Below are 20,692 nucleotides of genomic sequence, written 5' to 3' on the forward strand. Positions count from 1 at the left end.
GACTGTGTGACATTTTTATAAAAAAAGAGGGGGGGGGGGGGGATTATCTGCTCCCATCAACTTCCCCCATCAACTGTTATGATGTAATTAAAGAGACCCTGTCAGGTAAGGAAATCCCACCGGAAGTCGTCTGCAATGGAAGAGCCATTATTCTCCCCAGCGGTGTCACCTACCTGTCCTCCATTTCCGTGCTCTACAATGGCTGTGTCACCCTCTACATAACACAGCGATGTCATAGGGGTTGGTAGATAGAACCAAAGGGGACACACAGGCATCCAGGAGAGTTGCATGCTCAAGTGTCTTGTGGAGACCAGATCGGAGGGGTGGTAGGAGGCACATTCTGCACGAGAGGAGAGTACAATAGCTCTTTCCATTCAGGGAACCTTAGGACCCTTATTGGGAAACATATTTTAAGCTTCACTGTCTTTCATAAAGGAGGGGGGGGCGGGCAGTGATTCATAGCACAGAGGAGACTAACAGAGGAGACCACAGGGCTGTGCTAACTAACAGCCCTTATCTGAAATCTTCCATGATGACATGGACTGCTCCTTTAAGGAGTGGTTCACAGAAACACAAAAACGCGTCAGCACTTCCCCTAACGATCAGCATGAAGATGATCTATAGACACAGGTCTGTTCCCAGCACACTCCATAGATACATATAAATAAACTTAAGAATGACCTGTAGGGTTGAGGTGCCTCCAGGTGATGATGGGGTCGGGGCGCCCGTTGGCAATGCACACCAGAGTCACGTTGCTGCCTTCGTTCACAGTGATGTCTGCGGAGATGTTGGAGATCTTTGGTGGAACTGCGGAAGGAACACAAACATGGAAAACCAGAGTTAGAGATGTCAATGCTGAGCCAAAGTGATACATTTAAAGGACAACTCCACATAGAGAGTTATGTACACAGGAATATAGGGAGTATATATGAGATGTGTTTATCCGACAAGGTAACACGCATAGGCCTATGATCCCCCTTCTCCGTGCGGTGCTACATGACTTGTGTATCGATCCTGATTAAAGATTTCATAGAGCCGCAGACGTCGTGCCTCTGCCCCGCCTTCAGTCTACTTGTGAACATCACTTTGTGTCCAAGTCTCTCTTAGGGTACGTTCACACCAGAAGCAGTGCGTTCCGGTCTGATTCTGGCCAGAACGCACTGCATCGCATTGCGGCTGGCTCACTATTTTGTGGGGCGGGAGGGGGTGTGGCGGGCCATTGAAGTGAATGGCACCATAGCCACACCCTCTGGCTGCAATGCAATCGCCCACACGGGATCGCAAGGCACATTGTGCCTTGCGATCCCGTGCGGGCGATTGCATTGCGGCCGGAGGGCGTGGCTACAGTGCCATTCACTTCAATGGCCCGCCACTCCTGCCCCACAAAATAGTGAGCCGGCCACAATGCGATGCAGTGCGTTCTGGCCAGAATCAGACCGGAACGCACTGCATCTGGTGTGAGCGTACCCTTAGGGCCCATTCACACCACATCCAGATCCTTTCCAGACCAGACCAGATTGTTTCCGGATCCATAATACATGCATATGTATCCCTATGGCCTCTGTACACACCAGCACAGTCCGTTCCAAACCGGCCCACAAAAAAACTGCGTGCCTCATTTTGTCTGGTCCAGAAAATGGTGTGAACCTGCCCTTTGCATTGTCTATATGACAGAAGATAATTGCTTTGTATTATACTGCAGGAGCAGCTGTCAAAATGCACCCGTCCCTGTGTAAAACGACACTTGCAGATAGTTTGCAAGTGTCATTGAGCAAATACAACTTAAATTGTGTCGTTCTCATTTACAATAAAACTAGTTTTTTTTTTGTAAGACTAACACCGGTCAAAGCTGACAGAGAAATATATTTATTCATTGTTTTTCTTTTTTTTACATCTTTCTCTTTTTTTTTTTAACTTCCAATCTCCAAAGATTATAAAAAAAAAATAGAAAGTCTAGTTACGTCCCCCCACCCTCCCAATAAAAAATAATTGTACATATGACTTTGTTATTGTAAGTAATGACAAAGTTACACTGAATAAAGAGGCCCATAGTTGAGATATGAAGAATTGATGAGGACCATAAGAGGTGTACAAGTACAAGAGGTGAAGTAGATAATGGATGTTCCGTCTCTGCTGAATATCTTCTTTTTTTTTTACATCTTCAATTTTTTTTAATGCCTTGTTATCTATAAATTCCATAGAAAATAAAATAGATTTATTTTTTTACAACTTTTTTTTTCTTTTGGGGGTGGGGGGAATGTTGAAAAGAGTAAGTCTAGTTAGCCCCACCCCCAAAATAAATAAATATATTAAATAAATAAATCAATGTATGTATTACTTTGTTATTGTAAGTAATGGTGAATAAACAGACGAATAATGTAAAGAATTGATGTGGTCCATAAGCGGTGCACACAAGCATGAGGGCTGAAGTAGTCCATTTCTTGGATGAAGAGCAATGATGTACTCAGGGGCGTCCCGAGGCTGGGTGACACCCGGAGCGGTAACCGAGGGTCACCCCTCTGAGACGTCACTGCGCATGCGCGGCAGTATTCTGATACCTGCCGGCGGCAATCTTGGTGGTAGAGAGAGGAGGGGACAGTCACCCGGCGGGATAAGGTATGCCGCCAGGTCTCCACCTCTCTCCTGATACTGTCGGCGTTCGGTCCATGACCGAGCGCCCGACTTTTCAGAGGGGGGTGACACCAAAATGACTGTGAGTCATTTTGGTGTCACCCCTCCAATGGTGTCACCTGGGTGCGGGCCGCACGCCCCTTGTGACGCCACTGGATGTACTGCATGTCCTGGATATTAGAGGAGAGGCCGCAGCGGGTTCCTCACTGAACATCTCTCCTCCTGTATGTATTATAAAACAAAAATTTTTCCGTGTAGAATATCTAAATCCCGAGAACGGCGGGCGGACGGAGAGAGCAAACATTACCTAACGCCCTTCACCGCGGAGGGAGCGGGCCGCAGCGCGCAGCTTTATATACCCCTGACCTTTGTCTAGCCGTCTGCTGCCATTCACTCCGGGGAACCAGTAAAAGAAACTGATTTCATCTGAAAGGTCAAAGTCGCCCCCTTCCTCTGTACTCTATTTATTAGACTAGAGACATCCGCCGCGCGTCCAGTCCCTCGCCGCATTCACTGCTCTCAATATTAGGCAAATCATTTCCCAGTATTAAAGCTGGGCATTTGAAGAAATCAGTCTTGCAGTGGTAACCCCCCCCCCTCCCCTGAACCTTAGGGTTAAGTGCTCATTTTGGTCTAGGGGCTCATATAAAGAAGAAATACTCAGCCGCTCCTCGGTCCCGCGGCAGCTCACACAATGTAATGCTCGTTTTTACCCGGGGACGGTCCTGCAGTCTTCCTCCCTACCAGTTACACTCCCTGTGACCGATCCCTTGAAGTCTTCAAAATGAAATCTCTCTGGTGTAAAAGGACACTCGCAGACAGTTTGAAAGTGTCATTGAGCAAATACAATGTAACCATGTATTGCTTCTTTGTGTTTACTATTTCATTCATATGTAGATGAGTTCAGGATGCGCCGATACGGATACTAGTATGGGTGCCGATACCGTGTATTTGGGCGTGGAAGATCTCCTCTGACTGGCAGTGCCGTAGGGGAACATGGAGCTGGCTTTCCGGCTAATCAGGAAGCTGGGCGGCAAGTAATGACCCACCTCCTGGATTCCTGATTGGCCGGGAAGCCGACTCCATGCTGATTGGCTGGGAAGCCAGCTTCCTGGCCAATCAGCATCAACCCGGCCAAACAGCCGCCTCCATGCTGATTGGCTGGGAAGCCAGCTTCCTGGCCAATCAGCATCAAGCAGGCCAAACAGCCGCCTCCGTGCTGATTGACTGGGAAACGGCTTCCCAGCCAATCAGCATGGAGCCGGCCGAACAGTTAACTCCTTGCTGATTGGCTGGGAAGCCGTCTTCCTAGCCAATCAGCATGGAGCTGGCTTCCCGGCCAACCAGGGAGGCGGGAGGCAGGTCATTACTTTCCGCCCAGCTTCCTGATTGGCCGGGAAGCTGGCCCGTTGCTGACTGACTGAGAATCCGGTTTCCCGGCCAATCACAATCAAGCCGGAGAAACAACATGGAGCCGGCTTCCCGGGGCAATCAGGAAGCAGAGGGCAGCATGTCATTATACGCAGGCCAGCTTCCTAATTGCCTGGGAAGCCGGGTCCATGCCAGCGGAAGCACCAGTATCGGGTATTTGGGTACTTGATACCGAAAAACTGGTGTCGGTGCATCCCTAAGATGAGTTAAACAATATTCACCAAATTTAACATTTCAGTAAGGATTTCTGGCAGTTTTTTTTTCTCACAATAGTATATTTAACAGACCAAAAGAGAGCAACTACGAGACGTTCATTGTTACGGTTTACATAGCCTTGAATTCTATGGAAATGTGGTCATTATATGGCAGCCATATTGATATATTACATAGGCAGGCTCTGCTTTATACATGGCAGTGCTACTTACTGCTAGTGCTTTACTGCTTCTCACAATGCAAGGCTACGGGCCGGATTACCAAAGGATGAATAGTTGTGTAGTTAGTAAAGTGAATGTTCACTTGTAAATAAGGGGAATTACATACCCTTTAATTCTATGTAAGTTTTGTTATTTTACGGCAATTTCTATTGATATATTACCTGTGCAGGCTCTGCCTCCTGCCTTGCAGTGTTACCTACTGATTGTGCTTCAATGCTCCACACAATGCAAGAACATGGGCTTGATTATCAAATGACGAATAATCACACATGACTAGACATGGAGGGGTGTAGTTATAAAACATTTGCAGAGCGGCTCGCTGTGCGAACATCTGACTTTTACATGTGCACCACAATATAGCCACTAGATGGAGCCGAGGAGCATAAGATTCCCTATGCTCCTCGGCTCCATCTAGTGGCCCTAGCGCAGTCAGACGTTTGCAGAGCTCTCTGGGCCTAGGCTTACCCAACCCCCTTCCCCGCCCAGAGATCAGTACCACTTTGTGTAAGCTTAGGGTGTCACCGCTCTGCCCCCTGGGGGTTGCATCATCAAGCTACACTGGGCTCATGGGAGAATGCTGCAGTGGACATTGCCACATCATTGCTTTTACTGAAAGTCACACCACCCAAGTCACAATGTACGTAAAATATCTGGGAGCTGTCGGCTGTGTGATCTCCGGCGATACATCTTGTGCCGTTCTTCCATGTCCCCGAAAGACTTCACTCTGCTCTCAGAGTTCACATTAGGATTCAGCAGAGCGGCCTTCCTCTCTATTGACTCCCCGCAGTTTATCTAGCAGCTCCGGAGACTCACACCAGAGGTAGATAATTGACATTTCTCATGTTTGGACAGAACTCTCTCTTTCTCTTTTATTTTTTCAGAATTCTTATATTGAAGATGTCAGTATGTTTCACCATCAGCTATGAATCACCCGTCCCCGCGTCCCCCCGTCCCCCTGCGTCCCCCCACGTCCCCGGATACAGGTTAAAGAGAAAGGAAAAAATTGACATTATTTTGTCAAATGAAAACTTCATAAAATGATTAAATGGATTAAAAATTGTTAGAGTAAGAGTCTTCAGTTTATTTATTGCACGGCAGTCCTGGTATTCTTGTTGTCGGCCCGTGCTAAATCCGATCCAGATGAGCCTGGGACTCTCCCTGTACAGCAGAACTCAGAGAGGGGGAGTGAGAAGCAGCACAAGGAAAACATTTTGTTGTTTTATGCAGTGCTCATGTGCTAACGTGGATTGTGCCAAACGATACAGTGACAGAGAGAGAGATGAGCTCAACAATCTTCCTCTTCTTCTACTATACAGTCACAAATTATCTTGTTTTAATGGCACCTGGAAGTGGGGGGGGGGATATATTACAACGACACCTGGAAGTGTGGGGGGGGGGGATATTACAATGACACCTGGAAGGGGGGGGTATATTATAATAATACCTGGAAGTGGGGGGGGGGATATATTACAACGACACCTGGAAGTGTGGGGGGGGGGGATATTACAATGACACCTGGAAGGGGGGGGTATATTATAATAATACCTGGAAGTGGGGGGGGGGATATATTACAACGACACCTGGAAGTGTGGGGGGGGGGGATATTACAATGACACCTGGAAGGGGGGGGTATATTATAATAATACCTGGAAGTGGGGGGGGGGATATATTACAACGACACCTGGAAGTGTGGGGGGGGGGGATATTACAATGACACCTGGAAGGGGGGGGTATATTATAATAATACCTGGAAGTGGGGGGGGGGATATATTACAACGACACCTGGAAGTGTGGGGGCACTGGGGGGTATATTACAATGGCACCTGGAAGTGGCAGGGATTTATTAGGCAGCAAGTGAACATTTTTTCCCTGATGTTGATGTGTTAGAAGCAGAAAAAGGGGGGAAGCGTAAGGATTTGAGCTACTTTGATGAGGGCCAAATTGTGATGACTAGATGACTGGGTCAGAGCAACGGTGGCATGTTCCTGGTCTGCAGTGGTCAGAACCTACCAAAAGTGGTCCAAGGAAGGAAAACTGGTGAACTGGCGACAGGGTCCTGGGCATCCAAGGCTCATTGTTGGACAGGGGAGCGATGGCTGGACCATGTAGTCCAATCCAATAGAAGAGCTACTGGAGCTCAGAATGCTTGGGTTCCAGATACCACATCTTTCCTTCAGAGGCCATAGGCAGCCAAGGCTCATTGATGCACGTGGGAAGCACAGAAGGCCCCACCTTGCAACTTATAGGACTGAAAGGATCTTCCACTGAGGACTTGGTGCCTGATTCCACAGCATACCTTCAGAGGTCTAGTGGAGGCCCTGCTTCCACGGATCAGGGCTGTCCTGGCAGCAAAAGGGGAGCTACTCAATATTAGGCGGGTGGTCATAATGTTATGACTGATCAGTGTGTGTCATTTTTGAATGTGGCTTTAGTTCCATTTTAATTGAAGCAGTATGGTCCCGGACAAACCCGCCATTGATTGGTCAACGAAGTTGATGAGTAATCCGTGTACTTTTATCCTTTAGCAATATTAGGTGGATGGTCATAATGTACAATTTTTGTAAGGGGTTATTTACCCGTTTTAAATACAACAGAACTAAATCTATATTAACTCGGATATATTCCCGGAAGCTCCCTTTTCTTCATCTTTCTCTTTTTTCTCCTATTTTTCCGGAAGGCTTCTTTTTCAGCCGAGTGGCCCCGGCTCGTCTCTTGGGCTTCCGATGAAAATCACCTCTTTCATTTTGTCTCTCTCTAGTTTTCGCTGCCTCGCCGTTTGGATCTCCGTGTGTAGTCAGAAATGAAACAAAATCATTTTCTGCTTTAGTTGTTGCAGTGTAAACAGAACGTTGCCCTCCCTTTTCGGCTTTTCGTGCCGTGTTTGTATGGTTTTTTTAGTTGCTCCTGGTCACTGGAGGAGGCCCGGTAAAAAAACACATGCAAGTTTATTTTAGATTTGGCTTGGAAGGATACAGCAGGGGTTCTTACACCTCCTCACTCTATTCAAAGCTAAAACAAAAAATGTCTTTAGACTCTAGCCTTTAAAAAAAGGAATAGGGTGATATAATTAACTTGTTTTCTCTCTCCCCCTTCAGCCAGAGCTCTCCTCCACTCGCCGATACTCGAAATGTGAGTGGGCACTCAGTGCCCTCCCCTACAGTGCAAGGCTGCTGGCCCTGCCTTGTATGGGGTGGCATAAGAAAGCTGCTACTGATCAGGCATTGGAAGCTTGCAGGATCACCTTATTTATCAGCTAGGCCAGGGGAAGGCAAACTCTGGCCCTTCCGGTGTGGTGTGTGCAGCCACAAACCTCATCCCATTATGCCTGTGGCTATCAGATTCTTGCAATGCTTCATGGGATTTGTAGTTGCCCCACAGCTGGAGGGCCAGAGTTTGCCTTACCTAGGCAAACCAAGTACAAGGGTAAGGCTGGATGTCCAGCCTTACCCGGTGCAAGGGTAAGGCTGGATGTACACTGTTCTGTGTGCGTGCAGTGCTCATGTAGGTGTCAATGGACCCATAGCATTTCCCTTTGTCTTTCACACTACACTGCAGCAGATAAATGTCAACCGGCCACCTAGGAAAGAATGGGAGCTCTACTTGACATGCATTTTCATGCAGCAAAATGCAAGTGTTTTGCTGCAGCAATACAGAGACATGTGAATAGGCCCTGAAGGGTTTTTTCCCCCAAGGTTCAGCTTTAAAGTTGTTTCCACTTTCAAATATACTTTGTGCTCTGCAGTTCTGAAAGTCATGAAGAGATCCTTTGGGGCGGTAGATTTTGCGGATCCGCGTCATCCACAGAAGACTAGAAGCACAGTGGACCATTAATATAGCCTGTGAGATGTGCCACTGCGGAAGTTAACTAGTAAGGGGTAAAAAAAAAAAACCTTTACCTATTCACTGAATGCATAAAGGAGCCCATCACCTATAACACCCAATATCTACAGAAGATCAATCGCACAATAGACCATGTACAAACACAATATAGGTATGATACACTGTACCAGGCCAGAGAGAGGACCTCGCAGTCTAATTTCATGCCCTGAAATGCCCCGCTGCACCCACCGATAAAATAAGGAATGCTCTTAGTCCCCTTAGGAATTCTAATCATACACGGGCACCGGTGTAATTATAAAGTCCTCCATGTGCACCACTGTAGGCTAAATTTCTTATTCTGAATTATTCAAAGCATTGACATTTTTTTTACCCTTTTGCCCATTGGCATAATGTTCCGTGTGCTTATACGCGTTTAATAGCAGAGAGGTCGGGCAGAAGATGAGTTGCGTGCAGATAGCTTCCTTTACTGAGCAATGCTGTGTTAAAGGTTACAAAATAATGGAATAAGCAGATAGGTAATTTCCACCCGCAACTGGACCAGAGGAGGTGAGATAAATGACGCCTCCCCCATCCCATTGTATCAAGTTCCTAAAGAGAATGGAACAGAACAATGTTTAATAGAAAACTGCAGCCAAAACGCGACGCGGTAATGACTACAATATGGAAAGAGAAAAGTCATTTCTCTGTGTGTGCGCTTTTTGTCGTTAGGATGCATTGAGTTATGTTTTGTGGTTTCATAGAGGAAGGTACAAGAGCTTGCCATCAAACAAGTGATCTTTACTAGCTGCTCAGGACAAAGTTCAGATGTGGAATGTAGGCATCAGGCTCAGATTGTGAAAGAGTGGTTCAGGAGCATGAGACATCATTGTCACACATGGGTTGAGTCCAGACCTCAACCCCATTAAGAGTCTTTGGGACGTGCTGGAGAAGACTTTACACAGAGGTCCGACCCTCCCATCATCACTACAAGATCTTGGGGAAAAATGAATGCAACTCTGGACAGAAATAAATGCTGCAACATTGCATAAGCTTATTGAAACGATGCCGAATGGGTGCCGCAATCAAAGCTAAAGGCGGTCTGACGAAATATTAGATTGTGTGACTTTTTGGACAGGCTGTGTATAAAAACAAATATAAAAACAAGCAGAGATGAGGAGCTTAGAGAATAAAATAGTAATTTAAAGTAAATTGTAAAAGGATGCAACATTTATCTGCAAAATATACCCCTATATGTAGCAGGGACAGTCAGGCTGGGGAGGAAATGTGTAGAACAGGGACAGTCATGCTAAGTTAGACATGGGTGGACCAGGGACAGTCAGGCTGGGGAGGAAAGGGGTGGACCAGGGACTTTCAGGTTGGGGAGGAAAGGGGTGGGCCAGGGACAGTTAGGCTGGGAAGTCAGGCACAGTCAGGCTGGGAAGGAAAGGGGTGGACCAGGGACAGTCAGGCTAGGGGGGAAGGGGGTGGTCCAGGGACAGTCAGGCTGGGGCGGGAGGGGTGGATCGGGGACAGTCAGGCTTGGGAGGAAAGGGGTGGACTAGGGACAGTCAGGCTGGGGCGGGAGGGGTGGATCGGGGACAGTCAGGCTTGGGAGGAAAGGGGTGGACTAGGGACAGTCAGGCTGGGGCGGGAGGGGTGGATCGGGGACAGTCAGGCTTGGGAGGAAAGGGGTGGACTAGGGACAGTCAGGCTGGGGCGGGAGGGGTGGATCGGGGACAGTCAGGCTTGGGAGGAAAGGGGTGGACTAGGGACAGTCAGGCTGGGGCGGGAGGGGTGGATCGGGGACAGTCAGGCTTGGGAGGAAAGGGGTGGACTAGGGACAGTCAGGCTGGGGCGGGAGGGGTGGATCGGGGACAGTCAGGCTTGGGAGGAAAGGGGTGGACCAGGGACAGTCAGGCTAGGGAGGAAAGGGGTGGGCCAGGGACAGTCAGGCTGGGGCGGGAGGGGTGGATCGGGGACAGTCAGGCTTGGGAGGAAAGGGGTGGACTAGGGACAGTCAGGCTGGGGAGCAAACCTCTAGATGATGCTGGACATCCTCCAGCCAGGAAATGAGGCGGGCTCTATCTGACTTGCTGCAGCTTCTAATGCACATTGTGAGAAGCTCGCAGTGTGCAGTGAAATCAGAGGAAACAATTTCAGTCGAGGAGAGGAGCCGGTACAAATGGTGACTGAAGATCTTGTAAACAATGGAGAAATATCTATTTCTGCTTCCATGTGTCCATCATTGTTTCTAGGACCCCTATACCCACCTCATCGGATCGACATACAATTCTTGAAGCAGATATAAGATATAAGGACCATTTGCTTTCAAAATGAATGAGTAGAGATGAAGGAAGAGAACCTGTCATTTCATAGTCACCGCTCACATTGTGACTCCTCTTTCTCCGTATTCTCTCCCATTGATACAATGTAATTAATAATGTCCCAGATTTACATCTACATCCCCAAACATGGCTGGGAGGAAGCAATGTCAGATTTTCTGCATGAGGCAGCGGAACGCATCGGCTGTGCCCGGCTTTCATTTCTAATGCAGAGGACAGGTCCGCAGTTTTCTCTTCTCTTGTAATTACTAAATCTGTCCCCGGCAGTTCTCAGCACAGATGGAGCTCCTCCAACCTCTCATACAAATATAATACAAAATTAATAAATGTCTTCAATGCCGCAGAACTATCCAGCCGAAACAAAGTGCGAACTGATGTCAGCGCTCTCCATTAACACGTTATTCTTTTGCAGGCTAAGCAAAGTGACTTAAAGCGTATCTAAACCCAAAGACATCATTGTAATAGATTGCAACTTACTGGTGCTTGAATGTGGCGGCTGCATTCGTTTTCCGTTTTACAGGTCTGTTTCATTTTGTTTTCACCTGGTGATCCTGCTGCTAATGCACTTCCTTTCCCAGGGTGACAACCAGGGCTGGATTTCCCACGAGGCCAACCAAGGCCAGGCCTCGGGGCAGCAGGGAGTAGAGGGGCAGCAGGGGAGTGGAATTCCTTTCTCCCAACACCTGGGACATGCAGTTGCGGGTGCCGGGCGGGTAGTTGATTTCTACATTTAGCCCTGCTCTGGGCAAGCAGGGCTAAATGTACAGCGGGGAAGCCGCCGTTTGTTTTGTACAAGTGATCTCGGCATTGTCGTCGAGATCACTTGTATGCAGCCTGCAGGTGCGCCATCCTCCATGGAGGGGGGTTTGGCGGGGAGGGGGGCACATTCAGGAACCTGGCCTTGGGGCAGCAGAGAGAGTAAATCCAGCCCCAGTGACAACGCTTACTGTACTGCATCTATGGAGGAGCAGTGTGGGCACCCTAGGCTGCTCTGCTGATTTCGGCTGCCAACACCTGCCCCTGTCCTTATATCCGTTACATGGGGAAGAGAGGTTGTGTAGTTCACAGAAGATGTTTGAGGTGAATACAGCATTATAGCCACTAGATGGAGCTGCAGAAGTATCTAGACCAGGGGTGCGCAACTCCGGCCCTCCAGCTGTGCATTACCTACATATCCCAACATGCTTCTGCCTCTGGGAGTCATGCCTGTAACTGTCAGTTTTGCAATGCCTCATGGGAGTTGTAGTTCCACAACAGCTGGAGGGTCAGAATTCACCACCCCTGATCTAGGCCCTCTGTCAACGTTGTATTGCTGTATGTGCCCCCTCTGGGAACATTTGCCCCTGTTGTCACACAAGACAGAAGGTCAGGGTGGTGAAGATGAACTGCAGGCAAACAGTTAGAATACACATACTGGAGCCGTTTTATCTATCAAAGGATATGCGAGTTCATTCAGCCAGCCTTGAGATCAGGGCACCCCTCCCTAATACCCTGGTGCGGTCCGGTCCACAAAAATGCTGCAAGCACTATTTTTGTGGACCGGACTGCAGGCATTGATGTGCCTTTCGTTCCCGCGCGGCGGATCGCATTGCGGCCGGTGCGATCAAAATAGTGCATGCGGCATTTTGATCGCACCGGACCACAGGCACAATGTGCCTTGCGATCCCGTGCAGGCAATTGCATTGCGGCCGGAGGGCGTGGCTACGGTGCCATTCACTTCAATGGACCGCCACGCCCCCTCCCGCCCAACCACAAACTGAGTCGGCCGCAATGAGATCCAGGGATGAGGATGGTGTGAACGAGGCCTTAGACCCGATGCAAGCAGTGGGCTGTCTCTTAGGCGGAGTTATGCAAATATCCTAGACAGGCTGTATTTGCATGCAGACCACTCTAGGTAATGCCAACATGTGATGATGAGAGCAAAAAACAGAGCAGCAACTTGAGCCCGGACTAAGCGCGGTATCGGTCTGCAAAGCCTTGAAAAAAAAAACATTTTAATTTTTTTTTAATATTAAATACTGGATGGGGTTGTTTTTTTTTTTCCCCCTCTCTGTTCCCGACCTTTAAGATAATACAAATTACACACTAAGCAAAGAGAGAGAAGATAAAATGATACGGATTGTGTTTACTCCGTTCTCATGAATAAACCAAGAGAGAGAAAAGAAGAAAAAAAAAAGGCGCATTTCCTCTTAATCATCGAATCTCTAAGTCAAATAAAAGCTGTCATCGGACAAGTTCCATATGCCGGGAATCTGTTCTTCCACTAAACTGAGACAAGGTGTCGGCACCGAATATAATCCAGCGGAGGGAACGCAGACATTTGCATGAGATTATTTTATATTTCTATTTTTATCCGCCGCGGCAGACTGCGTATTGTAATACAATCACCGCGATGACAGTCTGGTATCCCATCTGTGAAACGCGTAAAAGGTAATTTATGTAGAAGGATAGAAAGGAAAGAAAGCTGTGACGCGGGGGGTACAGTGGTGGCGGCGGGCTATGGGGGCCTATAAAGCACATGGACTAGGTGCTGCTGCAGGTCGCTTCAATTGAATGCGCTGACAGGGCGCACACAACAGCTCGCAGCCAGCCATGAAATACAGAAAACGCGGCACTCCTGTATCTGTTGGGGGCTATGGGGGCTTATGCTTCACTAACACTGCAGGGCCCCTGGTAGGAAGCAATAGACTGACGTGATTTACAAAGAATGGCAAATAATGGCCATTTTCTACTGTATCCAAATTGGCCCCGCTGACCAATCACCATTCCCTATAGTATCCAATTAGCCCTGCGGACCAATGACCGTTGCCCTACTAAATCCAAAATGACCCTGCTGACCAATGATCATTTCCTACTGTATCCAAAATAGCCTTTCTGACCAATCACCATTCCCTATTGTATACAAAATGGCCCTGCTGCCCGAAGACCATTCCCTATTGTATCCACAATGGCACTGTTGATCAATTAATATTTCCCTAATGTATCCAAAAATGGCCCTGCTGACCAAAGACCAGTACCTACTGTATCCAAAATGGCCCTGCTGACTAAGGACCATTCCCTACTGTATCCAAAATGGTCCTGCTGACCAAAGACCATTACCTACTATATCCAAAATGGCCCTGCTGACCAAAGACCAGTACCTACTGTATCCAAAATGGCACTGCTGCCCAAAGACCATCCCCTACTGTATCCAAAATGGCACTGCTGACCAAGGACCATTCCCTACTGTATCCAAAATACATTGTAGCTGCAAAAGACGTGGCACTCCTGTATCTGTTGGGGGCTCATACTTCACTAACACTGCAGGGCCCTGGTAGGAAGCAATAGACATCAACTAATGTGATTTACAAATAATGGTAAATGATGACCATTTCCCTACTGAATCCAGAATGGCTCTGCTGACCACAGACCATTCCCTACTATATCCAAAATGGCCCTGCTGACCAATGACCATTCCCTACTATATCCAAAATGGCCCTGCTGACCAATGACCATTCCCTACTCTATCCAAAATGGCCCTGCTGTCCAATGACCATTCCCTACTCTATCCAAAATGGCCCTGCTGTCCAATGACCATTCCCTACTCTATCCAAAATGGCCCTGCTGACCAAAGACCATCCCCTACTGTATCCAAAGTGGCCTTTCTGACCAATCACCATTTTCCTACTGTATCCAAAATGGCCCTGCTGACCAATCAATGACCATTCCCTACTATATCCAAAATAGCCTTTCTGACCAATGACTATTTCCCTGCTGTATCCAAAATGGCCATGCTGACCAATCACCATTCCCTACTGTATCGAACATGGCCCTGCTGTCCGTTATCCATGGCTAAGCACCGTTATCCAAAACTAACAACCCCCCCAGAAAAAAAAGGCTTTTCACACAATTTAAGGATATGTAAAGAATGCCATGATGCAGATAATATGGGACCCTACCAGGATTGCTCCTCATTTTGAGCCACACACGATGTGAGTAAGCTCCGATACTTTGTATCCATCTTTGACACACAGCACTTGTGCCTGTATTAGTGACTATCTGCCGCTTAGGTGGTTCATAGATCATCACCCGTACTATTTCAATAGGGTTATCCAAGGGAAGTTGTTTTATTTGTTTTTAGATGTCTTGTATTAGGTGATCCTATGTGTAATTTTCTAACCAATAAATATTGCCTTTTATATATTACTACATCAATTGTGTTACCTGTTTACCAGACCAGCTTCACTTAAGGGATTTCTTTGTTTAGGGGATACATTAGTTTTTGAAAAAGTTTACTGAAACCCTGGAGATTGGTATATACCATTTGTTGTTTGTAGCGTAACTCCTTTATTCCCCTATTTGTCTATGATGCAGATATAGTTTAAGTACCTAATGTAAGATTTAAAATAATTTGAAGTATTAAGGTATATAGTGTTTGAAACAAGGCATATTTGGAGTCTGTTACAGTTCATGACCCGTTAAGAGAAAAAAGCGGAACAGTTCCCTTTTATTTCTGCAAAATTTCCCGTTTTTGGATATTAAAGGATGATGAAAATGTCAATATTACTTAGTATCCAGATCGTGGTTGTAAAACCTTTATCAACACAAGGCCCGGTTATACTCCTCCATCCCTACTATTCCCTCCTGCAATGAGAGAGGCTTGTGATAGAGCGGGGGGGTGTCTTCAGCAGAAAGTAACAAGAAGGGTAGTCTATACCGAGGCAAATTTTAAGCTGGGATTGAAGGATTCCGTTGCAGAGAAATTGACCAGTGGCTGCTTTCGAACCTGAGTGGGGGAGGGTATAAAAATAAAATCACTTAAACTAAACGTAGATAATTTAATCATAGGTAAAAATAACACAGAAAGTAGTAAAAAAGGAGTTAATAATAGTGGGCTCACTCCACCCCTACTCACGTGTCATTACGTTCGTGACACCCTACCCGCCCTTACCCCTTTCTGGCAACATTTTTACTCCTCAGTATGCCCCCTTATTTGCATACTGTCCATAGCGACCATGGCACACCTCAGGTCAAGTTAGGCGGGTTCATCATCTCTGTGTTCAGGTGCGTATCAGTGGGGCTCTGACTACAAGTAATATTATTGTTATTTATTAATTCATAGAATCCAGTAAAGCATTGCAGCTGCAATAAACAGATTGTGGGGGCAGTGCTCTGGTTCCTGCATACTTTTCCTTCAATATATCCATACCTAAGTGACAGGGACAGGAGGAAGTGTCATTGGGTTACAAGTTCAGTGACCTCACAGCACTTCCAATCCATTGAGAACGGTAAGTCCCTCTGCTGCAGTGGCAGACAGGATTTGTAGTTTCTTGCAGAGAAGGACTCTTACTCTCTTGGGGGAAGCAGTGGTTTATCTGCAGAGATCCAGCATGCCCTCTGCTCAGTCAGACATATCCTTCAATCAGCTATGGTAATGCTTTCTGCCGATTGAAGAGCTTCACCTCTGATACAATGGGTGGCATGCCAAATCACTGAAGAGAGACCACTGCTTCAACTAAAAAAGCAAGCTTCCTTATGCATTAGGCATTAGTTGGGGTGGGCATAGTAGGCAGGGACCCTCCAAAACTTTCTGGTGGGCAGAAACAGAGTCTGGACTTATGGTAGGGAGACCCTGTTGTTGAAGTATCCAAGACATAAGAAGAAGCCAGGGACTCACTAAGCCCACCAAGCTCCACCTACAACAAATGACACTTTTTGATGGGCTTACCCTTTAATTTTGCAGAATTTATGCATGTGTGGGATATGGGGGTGCTCAGAGTTCCTGGTCCTGGGGTCTGAAGCCCTGCTGTGCACCACTCATTCATGGCTCAGGAAAGGAATGAGCTGGGTGCTTGCCACTGGGGCAAGTCCCTACTCCAATATGAATGCATACAAACAGAAGACCACACACCTGATTCCGATGGGACTCTTGTACCATATCACTGGTGTCCCGCCCAAGGTCCACCCCGCTGATACGTTTCACCCAATCACAGGCTTAATCATAGAGATTAGGACTATGATTAAGCCTGTGATTAGGTGAAATTCACCAAAGGGGTGGACCTTGGACCTACCTGGATGTCCACAAACCTCTGGGCATAGAGTATATAAGCTCCATCTACCTGGATGTCCACAGACCTCTGGCAATTTAGTATTTAAGCTCCATCTACCTGGATGTCCGCAGACCTCTGGCCATATAGTATTTAAGCTCCATCTACCTGGATGTCCACAAGCTGTTGGCTATACAGTTTATCTGCCCACAATTTAGAGCTTCTGTGGGGTCCTGTGATCTACCACGACAGCTTCAGTGTGGTTGGTCCACAATTTTAGTGTTCTACACCCTTGTAATCCCTCCCACACTGCTTCCCAAAGCCATGGATGATTAAGCCTGTGATTAGGCGAAACGAACCAAAGGGGTGGACCTTGTGCAGGACACCAGTGATGTGGTACAAGTTGCAATAAACTATCCTTGTGGAATCCGGTGTGCGGCCAGCCTTTCTGCTGTTTGCATGATGAGCCACTTTGTATAAAATTCCACCTACCATCTGCCAGAAATGTTTCGGCTGAGTCATTCTTCAAATATTTGATTCCAGAAGAATTTTCTGTTTTATTAAAGATATTGTCAGGGGTGATTCGGGCTGCCCTGCCCCCGCCCGCCCTCATCTCGTGCTATTAGTCTTATTCTGCTGGTAGGAAACCTATAGTTTAATTTTATTAATGCATTGTGAGAAGATGGAAGGAATCGCCCTTAGCATTTATTAGACAAGACAGAGGATAGGAAAAGACGTTGTGAGCTCTGAATTACAGCACACTATATGACCTTAAAATGCCGGGAGACAATAACTGTAATCCAGACTCTGCCAAATATTTAATGTCTTGTATCTACTCATTGAGAAGGCCAAGAGAAAGGACAACATAACATTGCAGATACCTGGGATATATAAGGGATTAACATATACGGATGTAAAAATGACATTTTTCTAATTAGTTCTGCATATATATTGCGCTATTAGGTGGCACCATGGAGAGAATAGTGAACCATTCCCATCAGTCAAGCTCCAGAGAAGCTTACACTGCGATGTCCCCAACAAAGTCATGCATACATTCAATAGTACAAGTTCATTGACAGCCAATTAGCTGGAATAGTTAGGACTGAGAGCTAGAGCCGGACCACCTGTAAAGCCTCCTTTTATTTCCTGCATCATGGTTTTGGAATGGGATGTCCAACAAGGTGTGGTGGTTAGGTGTCCACAGATGCCTGGGCATATAGTGCAGAAGCTCCATCTACCTGGATGTCCACAAACCACCGGCCATATAGTATATAAGCCCCATCTACCTGGATGTCCACAAACCTCTGGCCATATAATATATGAGCTCCATCTACCTGGATGTCCACAAACCACCGGCCATATAGTATATAAGCCCCATCTACCTGGATGTCCACAAACCTCTGGCCATATAATATATGAGCTCCATCTACCTGGATGTCCACAAACCTCTGGCCATATAGTATATAAGCTCCATCTACCTGGATGTCGTCAAACCTCTGGCCATATAGTATATAAGCTACATCTACCTGGATGTCCACAGATCTCTGGGCATAGAGTATATAAGCTCCATCTACTTGGATGACCACAGACCTCTGGCCATATAATATATAAGCTCCATCTACCTGGATGTCCACAGACCTCCGACCATATAGTATATAAGCTCCATCTACCTGGATGTCCACAAATCTCTGGCCATATAGTATATAAGCTCCATCTACCTGGATGTTGTCAAACCTCTGGCCATATAGTATATAAGCTCCATCTACCCAGATGACCACAAACCTCTGGTCATATAGTATATAAGCTCCATCTACCCGGATGACCACAAACCTCTGGTCATATAGTATATAAGCTCCATCTACCCGGATGACCACAAACCTCTGGTCATATAGTATATAAGCTCCATCTACCTGGATGTCCTCAAACCTCTGGTCATATATTATATGAGCTCCATCTACCTGGATGTCCACAGACCTCTGGCCATATAGTATATAAGCTCCATCTATCTGTATATCCACAAACTTTTGGCTATACAGTTTATCTGCCCACAATGTGGAACTGCTGTGGGGTCCTGTGGTCTACCAGGACAGCTTCAGTGTGGTTGGTCCACAATTTTGGAGTTCTACACCCTTGTAATCCCCTCCTACCCTGCTTCCTGAATGGATCACTATCTTTCTAGATTCTAGTGCACAAAAAAAGTTTGTAAAACATCTCAAGTAAGAAACTCGTTAGCGTTTTAATTAAATGTAAACCATTGTAAGGGTTCAGATGTGTTTTTTTCAGAGGAACAATTTAGTCAAGATGAAAATTTCCCAGAAAATAGGTCTTTTATTCCAAAAAAAAGCTTGGCAGGGGAGCAACAGCAACAAACTGCTGCGTAAACACCAACTAAAATGACTTTACTCCTATCCCTCCGACGTCCAAATTAAAAAAAGCCGCAAGAACGGCGGCAAATTCAGCGTGAACTCTGATTGAACTGGAGTCCAGGGGCACGCTCACCTACGCCGACTGCCAAGTCCGACGCGGAGAGCATGTAGTAAATAATTCAATTATAAGGCAAAATACACTTTATTTTCGCATTGCCAGATTTTGCTAGTGCGGAGGAGCTTTGTCAGCTTTAATTAAATAATCTTCTCTCCGCTCTGCCTGCAAACAATCCTATTTTCCGGCTGCTTTTCATCTCGTCGGCGTTCCGGCTACCTGGTGTTAGTGTGAGTAATTTTACCCTCTGGGGCTGTACTATTAATGTGATGATGGTCCCCGCAGCGTTTCAGATCTGCAGCCTAGCATGTCACACAGAAGGGGACACTTCATAGGAATGCTAATTAATACAATATTGGCCACATGTGTTCAGAGTTAGCACCAAAAAGGAAAAAAGAACTCATTTGATACATCGTTAGGGAGAAAATGGCTGCGATGCATCGCTTGGCGGGTCTGCCTCCTGCAAGGTGAGGATCTTGACTCTGATTCACAGCGGGCCCCTTTCTGCATGAGGCCTGTAGGTAAAATCATTGTGAAGACACTTTACAGGTCAGGCATGGCAATATTGAGTGTAAACTCCCTTGTTATCTCTCGCTTTGACCTGCAACTCCCTCCTCATTGGCCTACTTCTACACAGTATAGCCCCCCCTCAGGTGCTGACAGAATTATCCACCTAACCAAACACTCAGTGTCCACCACCCCTCTCTGCTGATCCCTCCACTGGCCCAACAAATAAAGTTCAAAAATAGTAACAACAACCTACCAATTCATCCATAACTCTGCCCCAAGCTACAGCACCAACCTGCTCCCAAGACCTCCTGTTCTCCAGCTCCCTCATTGCCACCTCCTTGGTCTTCCTCTTTAAAAACTATCCCCCTTCAGTCTACCATAAGTGTTGCTTCCAGACTCATCCAACTCACCAAACGTTTCGTGTCCACCACCCCTCTCTGCTGATCCCTCCACTGGCCCGATGAATAAAGTTCAAAAATACTAACAACAACCTACAAAGTCACCCACAACTCTGCCCCAAGCTACATAACCAACCTGCCCCCAAGACCTCCTGTTCTCCAGCTCCCTCATCACCATATCCTTGGTCACCCTCTTTAAAGGCCATCCCCCTACTGTCTATCATGAATGCTGCTACCAGACTCATCCACCTCATCAACCACTCAGTGTCCACCACCCCTCTATGCCAATCCCTCCACTGGCCCAACAAATAAAGTTCAAAAATACAAACAAGAACATACAAAGTCATTCACAACTCTGCCCCAAGCTACATCACCAACCTGCTCCTAAGACCTCCGGTTCTCAAGCTCCCTCATCAACATCTCCTTGGCCTTCTTCAAAGGCCATCCCCCTACTGTCTATCATGAATGCTGCTGCCAGACTCATCTACTTTGCCAACCGCCCCTCTCTGCCAATGCCTCCATTGGCATCCAATCACCCAATAAATAAAGTTAAAAAATACTACAACATCATAAAAAGTCATCCAAACTCTGCCCCAAGCTACATTACCAACCTCTTCCCA

General features: G+C 46.8%; 1 protein-coding gene across 1 annotated transcript in view; it reads right to left on the reverse strand.

The window, feature by feature from the left end:
* The window catches only part of LOC108783735 (limbic system-associated membrane protein-like), a 371,908-nt gene that overhangs the window by 26,203 nt on the left and 325,013 nt on the right, over window positions 1-20,692 (reverse strand). The window contains exon 3 of the mRNA XM_018552379.1: window positions 682-807. Coding sequence (XP_018407881.1) covers window positions 682-807 — 126 coding nt within the window. The remainder of the gene's footprint in view (window positions 1-681; window positions 808-20,692) is intronic.

The sequence above is a fragment of the Nanorana parkeri genome, unplaced genomic scaffold (genome assembly GCF_000935625.1).
Source record: "Nanorana parkeri isolate BGI_ZX_2015 unplaced genomic scaffold, ASM93562v1 scaffold86, whole genome shotgun sequence".
NCBI classification, from domain to species: Eukaryota; Metazoa; Chordata; class Amphibia; order Anura; family Dicroglossidae; genus Nanorana; species Nanorana parkeri.